Raw genomic sequence first — 21,752 nt, 5'->3', positions numbered from 1 at the left:
CACAGCCTGATAGAGTCATGATCAGTTAGCTGGTTAGACCAGGAGATCACAGTCTCAGACACAGCCTGCAGCCAGGAAGGGTCATGATCAGTTAGCTGGTTAGACCAGGAGATCACAGTCTCAGACACAGCCTGCAGCCAGGAAGGGTCATGATCAGTTAGCTGGTTAGACCAGGAGATCACAGTCTCAGACACAGCCTGCAGCCAGGAAGGGTCATGATCAGTTAGCTGGTTAGACCAGGAGATCACAGTCTCAGACACAGCCTGCAGCCAGGAAGGGTCATGATCAGTTAGCTGGTTAGACCAGGAGATCACAGTCTCAGACACAGCCTGATAGAGTCATGATCAGTTAGCTGGTTAGACCAGGAGATCACAGTCTCAGACACAGCCTGATAGAGTCATGATCAGTTAGCTGGTTAGACCAGGGAAAGTCTCAGACACAGCCTGATAGAGTCATGATCAGTTAGCTGGTTAGACCAGGAGATCACAGTCTCAGACACAGCCTGATAGAGTCATGATCAGTTAGCTGGTTAGACCAGGAGATCACAGTCTCAGACACAGCCTGCAGCCAGGAAGGGTCATGATCAGTTAGCTGGTTAGACCAGGAGATCACAGTCTCAGACACAGCCTGATAGAGTCATGATCAGTTAGCTGGTTAGACCAGGAGATCACAGTCTCAGACACAGCCTGCAGCCAGGAAGGGTCATGATCAGTTAGCTGGTTAGACCAGGAGATCACAGTCTCAGACACAGCCTGCAGCCAGGAAGGGTCATGATCAGTTAGCTGGTTAGACCAGGAGATCACAGTCTCAGACACAGCCTGCAGCCAGGAAGGGTCATGATCAGTTAGCTGGTTAGACCAGGAGATCACAGTCTCAGACACAGCCTGCAGCCAGGAAGGGTCATGATCAGTTAGCTGGTTAGACCAGGAGATCACAGTCTCAGACACAGCCTGATAGAGTCATGATCAGTTAGCTGGTTAGACCAGGAGATCACAGTCTCAGACACAGCCTGATAGAGTCATGATCAGTTAGCTGGTTAGACCAGGGAAAGTCTCAGACACAGCCTGATAGAGTCATGATCAGTTAGCTGGTTAGACCAGGAGATCACAGTCTCAGACACAGCCTGATAGAGTCATGATCAGTTAGCTGGTTAGACCAGGAGATCACAGTCTCAGACACAGCCTGCAGCCAGGAAGGGTCATGATCAGTTAGCTGGTTAGACCAGGAGATCACAGTCTCAGACACAGCCTGATAGAGTCATGATCAGTTAGCTGGTTAGACCAGGAGATCACAGTCTCAGACACAGCCTGCAGCCAGGAAGGGTCATGATCAGTTAGCTGGTTAGACCAGGAGATCACAGTCTCAGACACAGCCTGCAGCCAGGAAGGGTCATGATCAGTTAGCTGGTTAGACCAGGAGATCACAGTCTCAGACACAGCCTGATAGAGTCATGATCAGTTAGCTGGTTAGACCAGGAGATCACAGTCTCAGACACAGCCTGCAGCCAGGAAGGGTCATGATCAGTTAGCTGGTTAGACCAGGAGATCACAGTCTCAGACACAGCCTGCAGCCAGGAAGGGTCATGATCAGTTAGCTGGTTAGACCAGGAGATCACAGTCTCAGACACAGCCTGCAGCCAGGAAGGGTCATGATCAGTTAGCTGGTTAGACCAGGAGATCACAGTCTCAGACACAGCCTGCAGCCAGGAAGGGTCATGATCAGTTAGCTGGTTAGACCAGGAGATCACAGTCTCAGACACAGCCTGCAGCCAGGAAGGGTCATGATCAGTTAGCTGGTTAGACCAGGAGATCACAGTCTCAGACACAGCCTGCAGCCAGGAAGGGTCATGATCAGTTAGCTGGTTAGACCAGGAGATCACAGTCTCAGACACAGCCTGATAGAGTCATGATCAGTTAGCTGGTTAGACCAGGAGATCACAGTCTCAGACACAGCCTGCAGCCAGGAAGGGTCATGATCAGTTAGCTGGTTAGACCAGGAGATCACAGTCTCAGACACAGCCTGCAGCCAGGAAGGGTCATGATCAGTTAGCTGGTTAGACCAGGAGATCACAGTCTCAGACACAGCCTGATAGAGTCATGATCAGTTAGCTGGTTAGACCAGGAGATCACAGTCTCAGACACAGCCTGCAGCCAGGAAGGGTCATGATCAGTTAGCTGGTTAGACCAGGAGATCACAGTCTCAGACACAGCCTGCAGCCAGGAAGGGTCATGATCAGTTAGCTGGTTAGACCAGGAGATCACAGTCTCAGACACAGCCTGCAGCCAGGAAGGGTCATGATCAGTTAGCTGGTTAGACCAGGAGATCACAGTCTCAGACACAGCCTGCAGCCAGGAAGGGTCATGATCAGTTAGCTGGTTAGACCAGGAGATCACAGTCTCAGACACAGCCTGCAGCCAGGAAGGGTCATGATCAGTTAGCTGGTTAGACCAGGAGATCACAGTCTCAGACACAGCCTGCAGCCAGGAAGGGTCATGATCAGTTAGCTGGTTAGACCAGGAGATCACAGTCTCAGACACAGCCTGCAGCCAGGAAGGGTCATGATCAGTTAGCTGGTTAGACCAGGAGATCACAGTCTCAGACACAGCCTGCAGCCAGGAAGGGTCATGATCAGTCAGTTGAAAGTGCTCTCTTAGTGCAACATTTGCTTGTAGATCAATCCATTCTATCTGTAGATCCATTCTATCTGTAGATCCATTCTATCTGTAGATCCATTCTATCTGTAGATCCATTCTATCTGTAGAGATCCACCATGTGCCCACGTGAAGATCTGTGTCACCTCCTTTGAAAATCCTCTGACATCTGTGATGAGGATTAGATTCTCAATTAGAAGAAGGCGCTGGTGTCCAAGGCTGAAGCCGTCAGAGCGATTTTCTGACGTTTCCAATCAGCTTATCTATGAAGTCAACATGAGGAGAAACATCTCTCTATCCCTGAATCTGTTCCTGCGCTTTTGGGAGGTGTGCAACGTGTCTCCTTGAAGATCTTCCTTGAACACTTCCAGTTTCCTCTGGAAGGAGTTGGACAGACGTCATCAAATCACAAACTAAATCGTTCTTGCCCTGTAGTTTCACGTTGAGCTCATTAAGGTGTGATGTGACGTCTACCAAAAAAAGCAACAATATCCATTTTCAATATCCAGTGAATGCGAGAGGAGGTGGACCGATCATACTGGGCTTTGAGTTTGTTTATTTTATGCGTGTCCTCACCTCAGACTGCTGTGGGATATGTTTGCTCAAAAGGTTTGTGCTTTGTCTCGTAGTGGCGCTTCACGTTGGCACTTTTTTAAATTAGAGCCACGGTCTCTGGACATATCAGGCAGAGTGGTTGGACACTCGCTCTGGGAAGGATAAAGGCATGTTTTGTCTTTCCACTCCTCTTTGAAAGCTACAGTGGTTGGACCATTCTATAATTTCTTTATAATTTCATGCATTGTAAACATTCACTTTGATTGGCTGAGTTTCGTGAAGTGATTTAAATAACGCACGTGATTGGACAACACACAGTAGCCAGCGCAGTGGGAGTACGCTGAAAAAAAGGTTTTGAGGTCACAACGGGGCAGACGAAAATTCCAAATAGTATCCGTAAAGTTCGTAGAAACATGTCAAACGTTTTTTTTATAATCAATCCTCAGGTTGTTTTTACAATAAATAATCGATAATATTTCAACCGGACCGTAGCTTTTTCTATAGGAGAGAGAGAGAAAATGTCTGCTCCAAGCTGTTGCGAATGCGAAACTCTGCTGGCACCCAGCCATCTACTTATGCGATGTGATCCTTCTCGCTCATTTTTCAGAATAAAAGGCTGAAACTATGTCTAAATACTGTTTACACCATGTGGAAGCCATAGGGAAAGGAATCTGGAATGCAATGGAACAGGGAGCTTTCAAAATAAGAGGCACTTCCTAGTTGGATTTGTCTGTCTGACTGTGAGGACGCAGACTCAACAGAATACTGTCTGACTGTGAGGACGCAGACAACAGAATACTGTCTCTATGACTGAGAAGAAGCAGACAACAGAATACTGTCTCTATGACTGAGAGGAAGCAGACAGAGGTGGATCAGATGGCAGAGTCTGACAGAGTCTGAAATGGCACCCTGGGAGGTAGACACTGTCCACCCACTCCTCTCTATCCAGGTCACAGAAACTGCTGATCGCTTTCTCAGAACAACTCAGCATTACTCAGTCAAGAGACTGAAAACAAAACCGAAATTATGGAGACACCATCAGAGGCTAATCAAATTGTATTGGTCACATACACATATTTATCAGATATTATTGGTCACATACACATATTTATCAGATGTTATTGGTCACATAGACATATTTATCAGATGTTATTGGTCACATACACATTTAGTAGATGTTATTGGTCACATACACATATTTAACAGATGTGATTGGTCACATACACATATTTAGTAGATGTTATTGGTCACATAGACATATTTATCAGATGTTATTGGTCACATACACATTTAGTAGATGTTATTGGTCACATACACATATTTAACAGATGTGATTGGTCACATACACATATTTAGTAGATGTTATTGGTCACATAGACATATTTATCAGATGTTATTGGTCACATACACATTTAGTAGATGTTATTGGTCACATACACATATTTAACAGATGTGATTGGTCACATACACATATTTAGTAGATGTTATTGGTCACATACACATATTTATCAGATGTTATTGCGGGTGTAGTCAAATGTTTGTGTTCCTGGCTCCAACAGTGCAGTAGTATCTAACTAAATGTTTGTGTTCCTGGCTCCAACAGTGCAGTAGTATCTAACTAAATGTTTGTGTTCCTGGCTCCAACAGTGCAGTAATATCTAACTAAATGTTTGTGTTCCTGGCTCCAACAGTGCAGTAGTATCTAACTAAATGTTTGTGTTCCTGGCTCCAACAGTGCAGTAATATCTAACTAAATGTTTGTGTTCCTGGCTCCAACAGTGCAGTAATATCTAACTAAATGTTTGTGTTCCTGGCTCCAACAGTGCAGTAATATCTAACTAAATGTTTGTGTTCCTGGCTCCAACAGTGCAGTAGTATCTAACTAAATGTTTGTGTTCCTGGCTCCAACAGTGCAGTAATATCTAACTAAATGTTTGTGTTCCTGGCTCCAACAGTGCAGTAATATCTAACTAAATGTTTGTGTTCCTGGCTCCAACAGTGCAGTAGTATCTAACTAAATGTTTGTGTTCCTGGCTCCAACAGTGCAGTAATATCTAACTAAATGTTTGTGTTCCTGGCTCCAACAGTGCAGTAATATCTAACTAAATGTTTGTGTTCCTGGCTCCAACAGTGCAGTAATATCTAACTAAATGTTTGTGTTCCTGGCTCCAACAGTGCAGTAATATCTAACTAAATGTTTGTGTTCCTGGCTCCAACAGTGCAGTAATATCTAACTAAATGTTTGTGTTCCTGGCTCCAACAGTGCAGTAATATCTAACTAAATGTTTGTGTTCCTGGCTCCAACAGTGCAGTAATATCTAACTAAATGTTTGTGTTCCTGGCTCCAACAGTGCAGTAGTATCTAACTAAATGTTTGTGTTCCTGGCTCCAACAGTGCAGTAATATCTAACTAAATGTTTGTGTTCCTGGCTCCAACAGTGCAGTAGTATCTAACTAAATGTTTGTGTTCCTGGCTCCAACAGTGCAGTAATATCTAACTAAATGTTTGTGTTCCTGGCTCCAACAGTGCAGTAATATCTAACTAAATGTTTGTGTTCCTGGCTCCAACAGTGCAGTAGTATCTAACAATTCACAACAATACACACACATATAAACTTAAAGAATGGAATTAAGAAATATATAAATATTAGATTGAACAATGTCATAGTGGCATTGACTCAAATATAGTATAATACAATACAGTATATACAGTACCAGTCAAAAGTTTGGACACCTACTCATTCAAGGGTTTTTATTAATTTGTACTATTTGCTACATTGTAGAATAATAGTGAAGACATCATAACTATGAAATAACACATATGGAATCATGTAGTAACCAAAAAAGTGTTAAACTAATCAAAATATATTTGAGATTCTTCAAAGTAGCCTCCCTTTGCTTTGATGACAGCTTTTCACACTCTTGGCATTCTCTCAACCAGCGTCACGAGGAATGCTTTTCCAACCGTCTTGAAGGAGTTCGCACATATGCTGGGCACTTGTTGGCTGCTTTTCAATCACTCTGCAGTCCAACTTATCCCAAACCATCTCAGTTGGGCTGAGGTCGGGTGATTGTGGAGCCCAGGTCATCTGACGCAGCACTCCATCACTCTCCTTGGTCAAATAGCCCTTACACAGCCTGGAGGTGTGTTGGGTGTTTGTCCTGTTGAAAAACAAATTATATTCCCACTATGCGCAAACCAGATGGGATGGCGTATCGCTGCAGAATTCTGTGGTAGCCATGCTGGTTAAGTGTGCCATGAATTCTAAATAAATCACCAACATTGTCAACAGCAAAGCATCTCCACACCACATCACACCTCCTCCTCCATGCTTCACGGTGGGAACCACACATGCGGAGATCATCCGTTCACCTACTCTGCGTCTCACAAAGACACGGCAGTTTGAACCAAAAATCTCACATTTGGACTCATGAGACCAAAGGACAGATTTCCACCGGTCTAATGTTTTGTTGCTCGTGTTTCTTGGGCCAAGCAAGTCTCTTCTTATTATTGGTGTCCTTTGTAAGTGGTTTCTTTGCAGCAATTGGACCATTAAGGATTGATTCACGCAGTCTCTTTTGAAACAGTTGATGTTGATGTGTCTGTTACTCGAACTCTGAAGCATTTATCTGGTCTGCAATTTCTGAGGCTGGTAAATCTAATGAACTTATCCCCTGCAGCAGAGGTAACTCTGGGTCCTCCTTTCCTGTGGCGGTCCTCGTGAGAGCCAGTTTCATCATAGCGCTTGATGGTGCGACTGCACTTTCAAAGTTCTTGAAATTTTCCAGATTGACTCACCTTCATGTCTTAAAGTAATGGACTGTCGTTTCTCTTTGCTCATTTGAGCTGTTCTTGCAATAATATGGACTTGGTCTTTTATCAAATAGAGCTATCTTCTGTATACCAACCATACCTTCAACCATAACTGATTGAAATTCCACAAATTCACTTTTAACAAGGCACACCTGTTAATTGAAATGCATTCCAGGTGACTACCTCATGAAACTTGTTGAGAGGATGCCAAGAGTGTGCAAAGCTGTCATCAAGGCAAAGGCTGGCTACTTTGAAGAATCTCAAATATAAAATATATTTTGATTTGTTTAACACTTTTTTGGGGGTTACTACATAATTCCATGTGTGTTATTTCATAGTTGTGATGTCTTCACTATTATTCTACAATATGGCTGCTATAGAATGATGTAGTGTCATGTTAATGGTGTTCTAACATGGCTCCTATAGAATGTTGTAGTGTCATGTTAATGGGGTTCTAACATGGCTGCTATAGAATGTTGTAGTGTCATGTTAATGCATCATAATGTAGAACCCTCAATGTCCCAATTCTCTGAATATATGGCTCTGGGTCTAACTAACAATGGCCCCTAGTCAGTGGAAAGAATTACTGCAAGGCTTGGCTGTTGTTTATGGCTCGAGATGAGTATTGTGTTTGACGGAAACTGCGGATATGATACTGAAAACTAACAAAAGAGGAAACTAATCACTTTTAAATAGCATAGCTACATACAGAAGTGGTTTAAATAACATAGCTACATACAGAAGTTGTTTAAATAACATAGCTACATAGTGTTTAAATAACAGCTACATACAGAAGTTGTTTAAATAACATAGCTACATAGTGTTTATATAACATAGCTACATACAGAAGTGGTTTAAATAACATAGCTACATACAGAAGTTGTTTAAATAACATAGCTACATAGTGTTTAAATAACAGCTACATACAGAAGTGGTTTAAATAACATAGCTACATAGTGTTTAAATAACAGCTACATACAGAAGTTGTTTAAATAACATAGCTACATAGTGTTTAAATAACAGCTACATACAGAAGTTGTTTAAATAACATAGCTACATAGTGTTTATATAACATAGCTACATACAGAAGTGGTTTGTATTATTTTTACTGTTCAACACCACCATGACCCAAGCGAAGACAAAATAACTTGTCGATATATAGGGGAACACTTTAAATCAAAGTGGACATTTGATATGAGCCTGAAATCCAGAGGTGTTTTGTGCTATCATTCCACTCCCCAAAAAGTTAGCACAAACAGACTGGCACCCAGGGTAACTTCACAGACTAATGTGAATTAAGAAAGATGTATTCTCAGGGGTATTCACAGATTTGAGAGAAGAGAGGCAGGGTGTGGAACCTGTAGATGGGAGATAGAGGAGAGGACACGGTGTGGAACCTGTAGATGGGAGATAGAGAAGACAGGGTGTGGAACCTGTAGATGGGAGATAGAGGTGGAGGAGAGGACAGGGTGTGGAACCTGTAGATGGTAGATAGAGGTGGAGGAGAGGCAGGGTGTGGAACCTGTAGATGGTAGATAGAGGTGGAGGAGAGGCAGGGTGTGGAACCTGTAGATGGTAGATAGAGGATAGGACAGGGTGTGGAACCTGTAGATGGGAGATAGAGGAGAGGACAGGGTGTGGAACCTGTAGATGGTAGATAGAGGTGGAGGAGAGGACACGGTGTGGAACCTGTAGATGGGAGATAGAGGAGAAGACAGGGTGTGGAACCTGTAGATGGGAGATAGAGGAGAGGACAGGGTGTGAAACCTGTAGATGGTAGATAGAGGAGAGGACAGGGTGTGGAACCTGTAGATGGGAGATAGAGGAGAGGACAGGGTGTGGAACCTGTAGATGGTAGATAGAGAAGACAGGGTGTGGAACCTGTAGATGGGAGATAGAGAAGACAGGGTGTGGAACCTGTAGATGGGAGATAGAGGAGAAGACAGGGTGTGGAACCTGTAGATGGTAGATAGAGAAGACAGGGTGTGGAACCTGTAGATGGGAGATAGAGGAGAAGACAGGGTGTGGAACCTGTAGATGGTAGATAGAGAAGACAGGGTGTGGAACCTGTAGATGGTAGATAGAGGTGGAGGAGAGGCAGGGTGTGGAACCTGTAGATGCGAGATAGAGGAGAGGACAGGGTGTGGAACCTGTAGATGGGAGATAGAGGTGGAGGAGAGGACACGGTGTGGAACCTGTAGATGGGAGATAGAGGACAGGGTGTGGAACCTGTAGATGGGAGATAGAGGAGAGGACAGGGTGTGGAACCTGTAGATGGGAGATAGAGGACAGGGTGTGGAACCTGTAGATGGGAGATAGAGGACAGGGTGTGGAACCTATAGATGGGAGATAGAGAAGACAGGGTGTGGAACCTGTAGATGGTAGATAAGAGGTGGAGGAGAGGACAGGGTGTGGAACCTGTAGATGGTAGATAGAGGAGAGGACAGGGTGTGGAACCTGTAGATGGGAGATAGAGGACAGGGTGTGGAACCTGTAGATGGGAGATAGAGGAGAAGACAGGGTGTGGAACCTGTAGATGGGAGATAGAGGAGAGGACAGGGTGTGGAACCTGTAGATGGGAGATAGAGGACAGGGTGTGGAACCTGTATATGGGAGATAGAGGAGAAGACAGGGTGTGGAACCTGTAGATGGGAGATAGAGGACAGGGTGTGGAACCTGTAGATGGGAGATAGAGGAGAAGACAGGGTGTGGAACCTGTAGATGGGAGATAGAGGACAGGGTGTGGAACCTATAGATGGGAGATAGAGAAGACAGGGTGTGGAACCTGTAGATGGTAGATAAGAGGTGGAGGAGAGGACAGGGTGTGGAACCTGTAGATGGTAGATAGAGAAGACAGGGTGTGGAACCTGTAGATGGTAGATAGAGGTCGAGGAGAGGCCAGGTGTGGGCTGGGGGTAAGAATTGGGTCAATAGAGAAAAGTCACTTTGAAAGGAGGCTGTGGGCTGGGGTTAGACGGTGCTAGGCGAGAGTAGATAGAGGCAGGCTGTGTGCTGGGGCATGCAGCTCAGGATGACTCAGGCGTGGGTGTAGAGACTAGCCTGGACGGTGGTTCAGCTCGAGGCTACAGGGTTCCTTATCTGTCCAATCAAAACCACAGCTCGCGATTTCCCCAGTGTTCAACATAGTGAAACCGCATTTCCCAGGCAGCTGTACCTCACTGCATTGTTCATCTGTTTTATAGATGGTTTCGCTTGGCATACAATTATTATTATTATCTATTATCAAATCGACCGCAAGGGACACACTATATCCCCTGATGTGTTCTCGCTGTGTGTGTGTGTGTGTGTGTGTGTGTGTGTGTGTGTGTGTGTAAATGAAAGCACAAGCTGTTGGTGTCCAATCACAACGTTCAACATCCAAGTAATTTTATTTTTCATCTCGATGCACTATTACAGTTGACAAACCTTTACAATGAAAACCTTTTCTTTAACAAAACAATATATACAAGAAAGGTATTTTTCTTAGAAAAGAAATACTAAAACCTTAAAACCGAAAGCATAAAACGATGCAGATGCTCTAGGGAGACTTGTGATTGTAACCAGACCTGGTACATCCCATAATATGTAGCTAAAATATGAGTGAAGCAAAGAAACTAAACTTTGTGAGCCCTGATCAAGAATTAACCTACGAACATTACATCCAAATAAAAGAATAAAACCAGAATCTTTTCAACTACTTTTTAGTCATAAGTGGTTATTGCCACACAAAAAAAAGGCTAATTGGAAGGAACGAGTGGACCCCAAACCCAAAAGAACTAGTCAAAATCCAATTCAATTACTTCTGAATTCCTTCTCATTCTTCTTGGTCTCCAATAGGAAACAACTCTCCATTCAGACTCTCCATCTCCTTCTGTCCTCTCCCTTCACCTCTTCTTCACCTCTTCTTCACCTCTTCTTCACCTCTTCTTCACCTCTTCTTCACCTCTTCTTCACTTCGGTCTAAGATGAAGATGTTTTCCTTGGTCTTTAGATGAGGAAGATGATGTCGTCGGCCAACATGATCTGGTTGTCGTCCTGCATGCGAGCGAGGGCGGCCCGGACCTCTGTCAGGGTGAAGGGGGCATCTCTGTCCTTGTTGACACTCTCCATCAGAGAGTTGATACTGACGGACTGAGCATGTGCAGAACGGAACACGTCCAAGAGGGAGGACTTAAACTCCTTCAGCCTGGAGAACAGAGAGAGAGAGAGAGAAATTAATTTATGAAAAATACCATCTATGTGAGGTACATAAAATAGGAGATTCTGTGTTTTTGTATTCTCACTGTCAACTTTTAGCGAAACGTAAGACGTGTAAATATTTATATGTTTATACATAATAATAAAATTGAGCTTTTCATTACAAAAAATAAAATTGCGTAACAAGCCAAACAAACACACAAAGTAGAGATTGGAATGTCTCTGTTTGATTTCTGATGGTTTCAGAAGCACTAATTCTTCCCGACAGATTAAACCATAAATCTGGAGTTGCATTATTAGAATCCAAACAGCCAGCGAGATATAAGACATAAAAAAAAATGGACTTCGCAACCCAATTCTGCGTCAATACCACGAGATGTAAGTGATCTTTCCCCCTCATGAGACTGAAAAGATTTGGCATGGGACCCCAGATCCTCAAAACGTTGTACAGCTGCACCATCGAGAGCATCCTGGTGGCATCACCGCCTGGTATGGCAATTGCTCGGCATCTGACCGTAAGGCGCGACAGAGGGTAGTGTGTATGGCCCAGTACATCACTGGGAACAAGCTTCCTGCCATCCAGGACCTATATAATAGACGGTGTCAGAGGAAAGCCCATAAAATTGTCACGGCGGCACGGGAGCGCCAAGTCTAAGACCAAGACCAAGAGGCTCCTCAACAGCTTCTACCCCCAACCCATAAGACTGCTGAACAATTAATAAAATGGCCACCGGGCTATTTACATTGACCCCGCCCTCCATTTGTTTTGTACACTTATCTATGCATCATCACTTTTCCCCTACCTACAAATTACCTCAACTAACCTGTACCCCCGCACACTGACTCTGTACCTGTACCCCCTGTATATAGCCTCCACATTGACTCTGTACCGTAACACCCTGTATATAGCCTCCACATTGACTCTGTACCGGTACCCCCTGTATATAGCCTCCACATTGACTCTGTACCGTAACACCCTGTATATAGCCTCCACATTGACTCTGTACCGTAACACCCTGTATATAGCCTCCACATTGAATCTGTACCGTAACACCCTGTATATAGCCTCCACATTGACTCTGTACCGTAACACCCTGTATATAGCCTCCAAATTGACTCTGTACCGGTACCCCCTGTATATAGCCTCCACATTGACTCTGTACTGGTACCCCCTGTATATAGCCTCCACATTGACTCTGTACTGGTACCCCCTGCATATAGCCTCCACATTGACTCTGTACCGGTACCCCCTGTATATAGCCTCCACATTGACTCTGTACCAGTACCCCCTGTATATAGCCTCCACATTGACTCTGTACCGGTACCCCCTGTATATAGCCTCCACATTGACTCTGTACCGGTACCCCCTGTATATAGCCTCGACATTGACTCTGTACCAGTACCCCCTGTATATAGCCTCCACATTGACTCTGTACCTGTACCCCCTGTATATAGCCTCCACATTGACTCTGTACCTGTACCCCCTGTATATAGCCTCCACATTGACTCTGTACCAGTACCCCCTGTATATAGCCTCCACATTGACTCTGTACCTGTACCCCCTGTATATAGCCTCCACATTGACTCTGTACCGGTACCCCCCTGTATATAGCCTCCACATTGACTCTGTACCGGTACCCCCTGTATATAGCCTCCACATTGACTCTGTACCAGTACCCCCTGTATATAGCCTCCACATTGACTCTGTACCTGTACCCCCTGTATATAGCCTCCACATTGACTCTGTACCTGTACCCCCTGTATATAGTCTCCACAACTAATTTGTGCACAAAATTTAGGAGAAATAAGCTTTTTGTCAATTTCTGGGATCTTTTATTCCAACTCATGAAACACGAGACCAACACTTAACATGTTGCTTTCAAATTTTTGTTGATAATACTTCCATTCATATTAGACTATAGTTCCATTTCAGCTGCCGATCTGAGCACACTGATACCAAGTCCGCCATTTTGCTGTCACATATACAGCACTCGACTGCCACACCCACCTGTCTGCAGACACCTCAGTCTGCCCGTCAGTCTGCCCGTCCTGGCTTGGTGGGACAGGGGCATCCATAGGCTCCTCCTCTGCCGGTTTGGGCGTGCCAGCCTGGACTGTGGGAGGAGTAAACAGAGTTCATTGTCAGACCAGGGCCATGCATATAGAGAGTTGGGTCAACTTTTAAATATGGTTCTAATAGTAGACAGTTTATTTTTTTATTCAACCTTTATTTAACTAGGCAAGTCTTTAAAAAACAAATTCGTCTTTAAAATGACGGTCTATCCCGGCCAAACGCCGGACGCTGGGCAAATTGTGCGCCGACTTATGGGGCTCCCAATCATGGCCGGTTGTGAAACAGCTCTGGAATCGAACCAGGGTCTGTAGTGATCCCTCAAGCACTGAGATGCAGTGCCTTAGACCCCTGCGCCACTCAGGAGCCCTGTTACATAGCGTTGTTAAAATATTCCCCATGTAGTGATAATGGGGTTCTAACATGGCTGCTGTAGAATGTTGTAGTGTCGTGTTAATGGGGTTCTAACATGGCTGCTATAGAATGTTGTAGTGTCGTGTTAATGGGGTTCTAACATGGCTGCTATAGAATGTTGTAGTGTCATGTTAATGGGGTTCTAACATGGCTGTTATAGAATGTTGTAGTGTCGTGTTAATGGGGTTCTAACATGGCTGTTATAGATTGTTGTAGTGTCGTGTTAATGGGGTTCTAACATGGCTGCTATAGAATGTTGTAGTGTCATGTTAATGGGGTTCTAACATGGCTGCTATAGAATGTTGTAGTGTCATGTTAATGGGGTTCTAACATGGCTGCTATAGAATGTTGTAGTGTCATGTTAATGGGGTTCTAACATGGCTGCCATAGAATGTTGTAGTGTCATGTTAATGGGGTTCTAACATGGCTGCTATAGAACGTTGTAGTGTCATGTTAATGGGGTTCTAACATGGCTGCTATAGAATGTTGTAGTGTCGTGTTAATGGGGTTCTAACATGGCTGCTATAGAATGTTGTAGTGTCATGTTAATGGGGTTCTAACATGGCTGTTATAGAATGTTGTAGTGTCATGTTAATGGGGTTCTAACATGGCTGCTATAGAATGTTGTAGTGTCATGTTAATGGGGTTCTAACATGGCTGCTATAGAATGTTGTAGTGTCATGTTAATGGGGTTCTAACATGGCTGTTATAGAATGTTGTAGTGTCGTGTTAATGGGGTTCTAACATGGCTGCTATAGATTGTTGTAGTGTCGTGTTAATGGGGTTCTAACATGGCTGCTATAGAATGTTGTAGTGTCGTGTTAATGGGGTTCTAACATGGCTGCTATAGAATGTTGTAGTGTCGTGTTAATGGGGTTCTAACATGGCTGTTATAGAATGTTGTAGCGTCATGTTAATGGGGTTCTAACATGGCTGCTATAGAATGTTGTAGCGTCATGTTAATGGGGTTCTAACATGGCTGTTATAGAATGTTGTAGCGTCATGTTAATGGGCCTAGTGGTTAGAGTGTAGAGGCGGCAGGTAGCCTAGTGGTTAGAGTGTAGAGGCGGCAGGTAGCCTAGTGGTTAGAGTGTAGAGGCGGCAGGTAGCCTAGTGGTTAGAGTGTAGAGGCGGCAGGTAGCCTAGTGGTTAGAGTGTAGAGGCGGCAGGTAGCCTAGTGGTTAGAGTGTAGAGGCGGCAGGTAGCCTAGTGGTTAGAGTGTAGAGGCGGCAGGTAGCCTAGTGGTTAGAGTGTAGAGGCGGCAGGTAGCCTAGTGGTTAGAGTGTAGAGGCGGCAGGTAGCCTAGTGGTTAGAGTGTTGGGCCAGTAACCGAAAGGTTGCTGGATCGAATCCCCGAGCTGAACAAGGCCGTTAACCCACTGTTCCCCAGTAGGCCGTCATTGTAAATGAGAATTTGTTCTTAACTTCTTCGATATAAGGGGCGCTCTTTTAATTTTTGGATGAAAAACGTTCCCGTTTTAAACAAGATATTTTGTCACGACAAGATGCTCGACTATGCATATAATCAGCTTTGGAAAGAAAACACTCTTGACGTTTCCAAAACTGCAAAGATATTGTCTGTGAGTACCACAGAACTGATGTTACAGGCGAAACCCAGATAAAAAAATTAATCAGGAAGTGCCAATTTTTTTTTTTAAACCGCCTCATTTCAATGACTCCTTATATGGCTATGGAGGAGCTAGGAGTCAGCTTACGTTTTCCCCCAAGGTGTCTGCAGCATTGTGACGTATTTGTAGGCATATCATTGGAAGATTGACCATAAGAGACTACATCTACCAGGTTGGTGTCCTCCGTCGCAATTATTGCGTCATCTCCAGCTGCAGTATTTTTCCGTTTGCCTTTGATGAGAAACCGACTGCCAGGAATGATTTTATCGAATAGATGTGAAAAACACATTGAGGATTGATTCTAAACAATGTTTGCCATGTTTCTGTTGATATTATGGAGCTAATTTGGAAAAAAGTTTGGCCTTCTCAGACCCCCAAAATCACACCTCTTCTAGTGTCCTCAGACCCCCATAATCACACCCCCACTAGTGTCCTTCTCAGACCCCCATAATCACACCAAATGTTGGACTGCATTTTCGGGTTTTTTTCTTAGCCAAACGTGATGAACAATACGGAGCTATTTCTCTCACACAAATAATATTTTTGGAAAAAATGAACATTTGCTATCTAACTGAGAGTCTCCTCATTGAAAACATCCGAAGTTCTTCAAAGGTAAATGATTTTAATTGAATGCTTTTCTTGTTTTTGTGAAAATGTTGCCTGCTGATGCTAATGCTAAATGCTAGGATTAATGCTATGCTAGCTATCAATACTCTTACACAAATGCTTGTGTAGCTTTGGTTGAAAAGCATATTTTGAAAATCTGAGATGACAGTGTTGTTAACAAAAGGCTAAGCTTGTGTTTCTATTTATTTCATTTCATTTGCGATTTTCATGAACAGGAAACGTTGCGTTATGGTAATGAGCTTGAGGCTATGATTACGCTCCCGGATACGGGATTGCTCGTCGCTAGGAGGTTAACTGACTTGCCGAGTTAAATAAAAATATCTATGATGTGAGATTAGGGTGGTAAATGTGTATCTCTTACTCTCAGGGATGTCCTTCTCTCCAGCAAAGTCATACGGGTCGTAGGCCTCGCTGCTCTGGGAACCACGGCGACTCCTACAAACAGAGAACACCGGTTAGACAACGAGAAAACAAATCTACTCTCCTGTGTTTCAACCTTCATTCATAATGCAGCTTCGCCGCAAAGATCAAATATCCGTCAGAAGAGAGAATTAGTCCATGAGCTACTTAATGGCCTCTGTAACAGTGGTCTCCCCTGGGGGGGGCGGGGGGGGGGGGGGCAGATGTTTCAGCATGTTGTTGTAGCTCTCCTGATTCATCTCATGATTAGTTGACCGGTTCAATCAGATGCTAGATGTAGAATAGATATAATGGGAATACATGGGAGAGCTGGGGGTCCCGGAAGAGAAGGTTTGTATCAGTGGGGGGTGTGATTATGGGGGTCTGAGGAGGACACTAGAGGTGTGATTATGGGGTCTGAGGAGGACACTAGAGGTGTGATTATGGGGTCTGAGGAGGACACTAGAGGTGTGATTATGGGGGTCTGAGGAGGACACTAGAGGTGTGATTATGGGGGTCTGAGGAGGACAATAGTGGGGGTGTGATTATGGGGGTCTGAGGAGGACACTAGAGGTGTGATTATGGGGGTCTGAGGAGGACACTAGAGGAGGTGTGATTATGAGGGTCTGAGGAGGAAAATAGTGGGGGGGTGATTATGGGGGTCTGAGGAGGACACTAGGGGTGTGATTATGGGGGTCTGAGGAGGACACTAGAGGTGTGATTATGGGGGTCTGAGGAGGACAATAGTGGGGGTGTGATTATGGGGGTCTGAGGAGGACACTAGAGGTGTGATTATGGGGTCTGAGGAGGACACTAGAGGAGGTGTGATTATGAGGGTCTGAGGAGGAAAATAGTGGGGGGGTGATTATGGGGGTCTGAGGAGGACACTAGGGGTGTGATTATGGGGGTCTGAGGAGGACACTAGAGGTGTGATTATGGGGGTCTGAGAAGGACACTAGAGGTGTGATTATGGGGGTCTGAGGAGGACACTAGAGGTGTGATTATGGGGGTCTGAGGAGGACACTAGTGGGGGTGTGATTATGGGGGTCTAAGGAGGACACTAGAGGTGTGATTATGGGGGTCTGAGAAGGACACTAGAGGTGTGATTATGGGGGTCTGAGCAGGACACTAGGTGTGATTATGGGGGTCTGAGGAGGACACTAGGGGTGTGATTATGGGGGTCTGAGGAGGACACTAGAGGAGGTGTGATTATGAGGGTCTGAGGAGGAAAATAGTGGGGGGGTGATTATGGGGGTCTGAGGAGGACACTAGGGGTGTGATTATGGGGGTCTGAGGAGGACACTAGAGGTGTGATTATGGGGGTCTGAGGAGGACAATAGTGGGGGTGTGATTATGGGGGTCTGAGGAGGACACTAGAGGTGTGATTATGGGGGTCTGAGGAGGACACTAGAGGAGGTGTGATTATGAGGGTCTGAGGAGGAAAATAGTGGGGGGGTGATTATGGGGGTCTGAGGAGGACACTAGGGGTGTGATTATGGGGGTCTGAGGAGGACACTAGAGGTGTGATTATGGGGGTCTGAGAAGGACACTAGAGGTGTGATTATGGGGGTCTGAGGAGGACACTAGAGGTGTGATTATGGGGGTCTGAGGAGGACACTAGAGGTGTGATTATGGGGGTCTGAGGAGGACACTAGTGGGGGTGTGATTATGGGGGTCTAAGGAGGACACTAGAGGAGGTGTGATTATGGGGGTCTGAGAAGGACACTAGAGGTGTGATTATGGGGGTCTGAGCAGGACACTAGGTGTGATTATGGGGGTCTGAGGAGGACACTAGGGGTGTGATTATGGGGGTCTTAGAAGGACACTAGAGGAGGTGTGATTATGGGGGTCTGAGGAGGACACGTGTGGGTGGTGTCTTAAGCCGTACCTCTTCTTCTCTGAGCGAGGGGTACGCTGTGTCGTCTCTTCCTCCTCTGAGTCAGACTCCTGCTCCTTCCTCCCCCTCTTCTTCTCCTTCTCCAGAACCTATGGAACAACGGGACGGAACCTTTTAAAACCTTGGGACAGAACCTACAGAACCATGGATTTGGAACCTTTTAGAACAACGGGACGGAACCTATAGAACCATGTATTTGGAACCTTTTAGAACAATGGGACGGAACCTACAGAACCATGGATTTGGAACCTTTTAGAACAACGGGACGGAACAGAGACTGGTTGAACTTAAACGAACAGAAAGACACCAGACAGACTTCACCAGAGTTTATTCAAATGAAGATGCATGTTCCCTGAAAAGCTGTGACAAATGCAACAATCTGTCAACTCTGCATGTTGAATCCACTGACCTTTTTGAAGTACGCGAACTGGACCAGCTCCACAGCGACCTCCGAGTCCTCCAGCTCCACAGCCTTACTCATGCGGGCTTTAGCGTGGGCCGAAGACAGACGGATCAGGGTCTCCAGAGTACGAGCAGTTACTGGGGACGTCTGGAGGGAGAGGGTTAGACAGAGAGAGAGGAGGGGTCAGACAGGGAGAGAGGAGGGGTCAGACAGGGAGAGAGGAGAGGTCAGACAGGGAGAGAGGAGGGGTCAGACAGGGAGAGAGGAGGGCAGGGGGGTCAGACAGGGAGGGCAGGGGGGGTCAGACAGGGAGAGAGGAGGGGTCAGACAGGGAGAGAGGAGGGGTCAGACAGGGAGAGAGGAGGAGTCAGACAGGGAGAGAGGAGGGGTCAGACAGGGAGAGAGGAGGGGTCAGACAGGGAGAGAGGAGGGGTCAGACAGGGAGAGAGGAGGGGTTAGACAGGGAGAGAGGAGGGGTCAGACAGGGAGAGGGGTCAGACAGGGAGAGGGGTCAGACAGGGAGAGGGGTCAGACAGGGAGAGGGGTCAGACAGGGAGAGGGGGTCAGACAGGGAGAGGGGTCAGACAGGGAGAGGGTCAGACAGGGAGAGGGGTCAGACAGGGAGAGGGGTCAGACAGGGAGAGGGGTCAGACAGGGAGAGGGGTCAGACAGGGAGAGGGGTCAGACAGGGAGAGGGGTCAGACAGGGAGAGGGGTCAGACAGGGAGAGGGGAGGGGTCAGACAGGGAGAGGGGAGGGGTCAGACAGGGAGAGGGGAGGGGTCAGACAGGGAGAGGGGAGGGGTCAGACGGAGAGGGGAGGGGTCAGACAGGGAGAGGGGTCAGACAGGGAGAGGGGTCAGACAGGGAGAGAGGAGGGTCAGACAGGGAGAGAGGGGTCAGACAGGGAGAGAGGGGTCAGACAGGGAGAGAGGGGTCAGACAGGGAGAGAGGAGGGGTCAGACAGGGAGAGAGGAGGGGTCAGACAGGGAGAGAGGAGGGGTCAGACAGGGAGAGAGGAGGGGTCAGACAGGGAGAGAGGAGGGGTCAGACAGGGAGAGAGGAGGGGTCAGACAGGGAGAGAGGAGGGGTCAGACAGGGAGAGGGGAGGGGTTAGACAGGGAGAGAGGAGGAGTCAGACAGGGAGAGAGGAGGGGTCAGACAGGGAGAGAGGAGGGCAGGGGTCAAGGTGTGTGTAGGGGTCAAGGTGTGTGTAGGGATGTACGACTAAGAACATGTATTTACACAGACAGAGTCAGTCCGATCTTTTGACAATAATGGGCCTTTTGACCAATCAGATCAGATTTTGGGGCGAATAATTGGGCCTTTTGACCAATCAGATCAGATTCTGGGCGAATAATTGGGCCTTTTGACCAATCAGATCAGATTCTGAGCGAATAATTGGGCCTTTTGACCAATCAGATCAGATTCTGGGCGAATAATTGGGCTGGCTGTGTAAACACAGCCTAGTGGTGTCTAAAAGGCTCACTCTGGAAATATCAGCTCCCAGCTGTTCCTGGCTTCTCAGCCTGGAGTACTCTTCCGCAATGTGATTGGCTGCTTCCTGGGTCAACGTAGGGGTCAACACCTTGGCGATGTGGATGTACTTCCTCATGAACTCCTTACTCACGATCTTCTCTCTAAACAACAGTAGCATCTGTTAGCATGGAAACGGGTACAGAGAAGCCAGCAAAGAAGTCCAACGTGCTGTGATGAGACGGAGAGTCTCCATACCTGCGTCTCTTGGTGCTGTGTAGCAGGCTGTTGTGTTTCCTGTGTGTGTGTGTGTGTGTGTGTGTGTGTGTGTGTGTGTGTGTGTGTGTGTGTGTGTGTGTGTGTATATATATCTCCTTACCTGCGTCTCTTGGTGCCGTGTAGCAGGTTGTTGTGTTTCTCGTAGACCTGCAGTTCCTCCTGCTCTTCCTGAACCAAGTCAGGATCCTCAGTGGCCAGGATGTCAACTGACCCACCAAAGGCCATCGCTGCCACACACACACACACAGCGTAAGTACCGTAGGCTACAGTGACACATTTTTGGTTGTTTTGGTTCTGTACTCCAGCACTTTGGATTGGAAACGACGCCCGAGGTTAAAGTGCTGACAAGCTTTCATTTCAGAGTATTTTCAACCACATCGGCCGAGCCGTTGAGAAAGTACAGCCAAAATTGATTACAGATAGTTACTGAATGAATTGTGAATAATGATGAGTGAGAAAGTTAAACGCACAAATATCATACCCCCAAGACATGCTAACCTCTCACCATTACAATAACAGGGGAGGTTAGCATACCCCCAAGACATGCTAATCTCTCACCATTACAATAACAGGGGAGGTTAGCATACCACCAAGACATGCTAATCTCTCACCATTACAATAACAGGAGAGGTTAGCATACCCCCAAGACATGCTAATCTCTCACCATTACAATAACAGGGGAGGTTAGCATACCACCAAGACATGCTAATCTCTCACCATTACAATAACAGGGGAGGTTAGCATACCACCAAGACATGCTAACCTCTCACCATTACAATAACAGGGGAGGTTAGCATACCCCCAAGACATGCTAATCTCTCACCATTACAATAACAGGGGAGGTTAGCATACCACCAAGACATGCTAACCTCTCACCATTACAATAACAGGGGAGGTTAGCATACCACCAAGACATGCTAATCTCTCACCATTACAATAACAGGGGAGGTTAGCATACCACCAAGACATGCTAACCTCTCACCATTACAATAACAGGGGAGGTTAGCATACCCCAAGACATGCTAATCTCTCACCATTACAATAACAGGGGAGGTTAGCATACCACCAAGACATGCTAACCTCTCACCATTACAATAACAGGGGAGGTTAGCATACCACCAAGACATGCTAACCTCTCATCATTACAATAACAGGGGAGGTTAGCATTTTATATCATACCCCAAGACATGCTAACCTCTCACCATTACAATAACAGGGGAGGTTAGCATTTCATATCATACCCCCCAAGACATGCTAACCTCTCACCATTACAATAACCTCCCCCTCACCTGGGCCCCTATCCCCCCCACCTGGGCCCCTATCCCCCCACCTGGGCCCCTATA

General features: G+C 46.1%; 1 protein-coding gene across 3 annotated transcripts; it reads right to left on the bottom strand.

Moving 5' to 3' along the window:
- Positions 1–10,377: 10,377 nt before the first annotated feature.
- LOC109879163 (DNA replication licensing factor MCM3-like) lies at positions 10,378–20,872 on the bottom strand. 3 transcript variants are annotated; one of them, XR_004211848.1, is made up of 8 exons: positions 20,510–20,870; positions 20,144–20,294; positions 18,663–18,803; positions 18,245–18,342; positions 16,319–16,392; positions 13,226–13,331; positions 10,942–11,206; positions 10,378–10,908 (listed from the first exon to the last, which is right to left on the bottom strand). XR_004211848.1 is itself a non-coding variant. In XM_031836792.1 (8 exons), the coding sequence occupies exons 1-7, from the start codon at positions 20,632–20,634 to the stop codon at positions 11,008–11,010; spliced, it is 894 nt and encodes a 297-aa protein (XP_031692652.1). In that variant the 5' UTR covers positions 20,635–20,872; the 3' UTR covers positions 10,378–10,930; positions 10,975–11,007. The 3 variants fall into 3 exon arrangements, 2 of the variants coding, with proteins under 2 accessions (XP_031692652.1, XP_031692651.1); XM_031836792.1 differs by having other exon boundaries at positions 10,378–10,930; positions 10,975–11,206; positions 20,510–20,872; XM_031836791.1 differs by having other exon boundaries at positions 10,378–10,941; positions 10,975–11,206; positions 20,510–20,871.
- Positions 20,873–21,752: the final 880 nt, after the last annotated feature.

This window comes from Oncorhynchus kisutch, linkage group LG12 (assembly GCF_002021735.2).
Source record: "Oncorhynchus kisutch isolate 150728-3 linkage group LG12, Okis_V2, whole genome shotgun sequence".
In the NCBI taxonomy this organism is placed as follows: domain Eukaryota; kingdom Metazoa; phylum Chordata; class Actinopteri; order Salmoniformes; family Salmonidae; genus Oncorhynchus; species Oncorhynchus kisutch.
The sequence above is the reverse complement of the archived record's forward strand: the minus strand, read 5'-3'. Positions and strand labels throughout refer to the sequence as shown.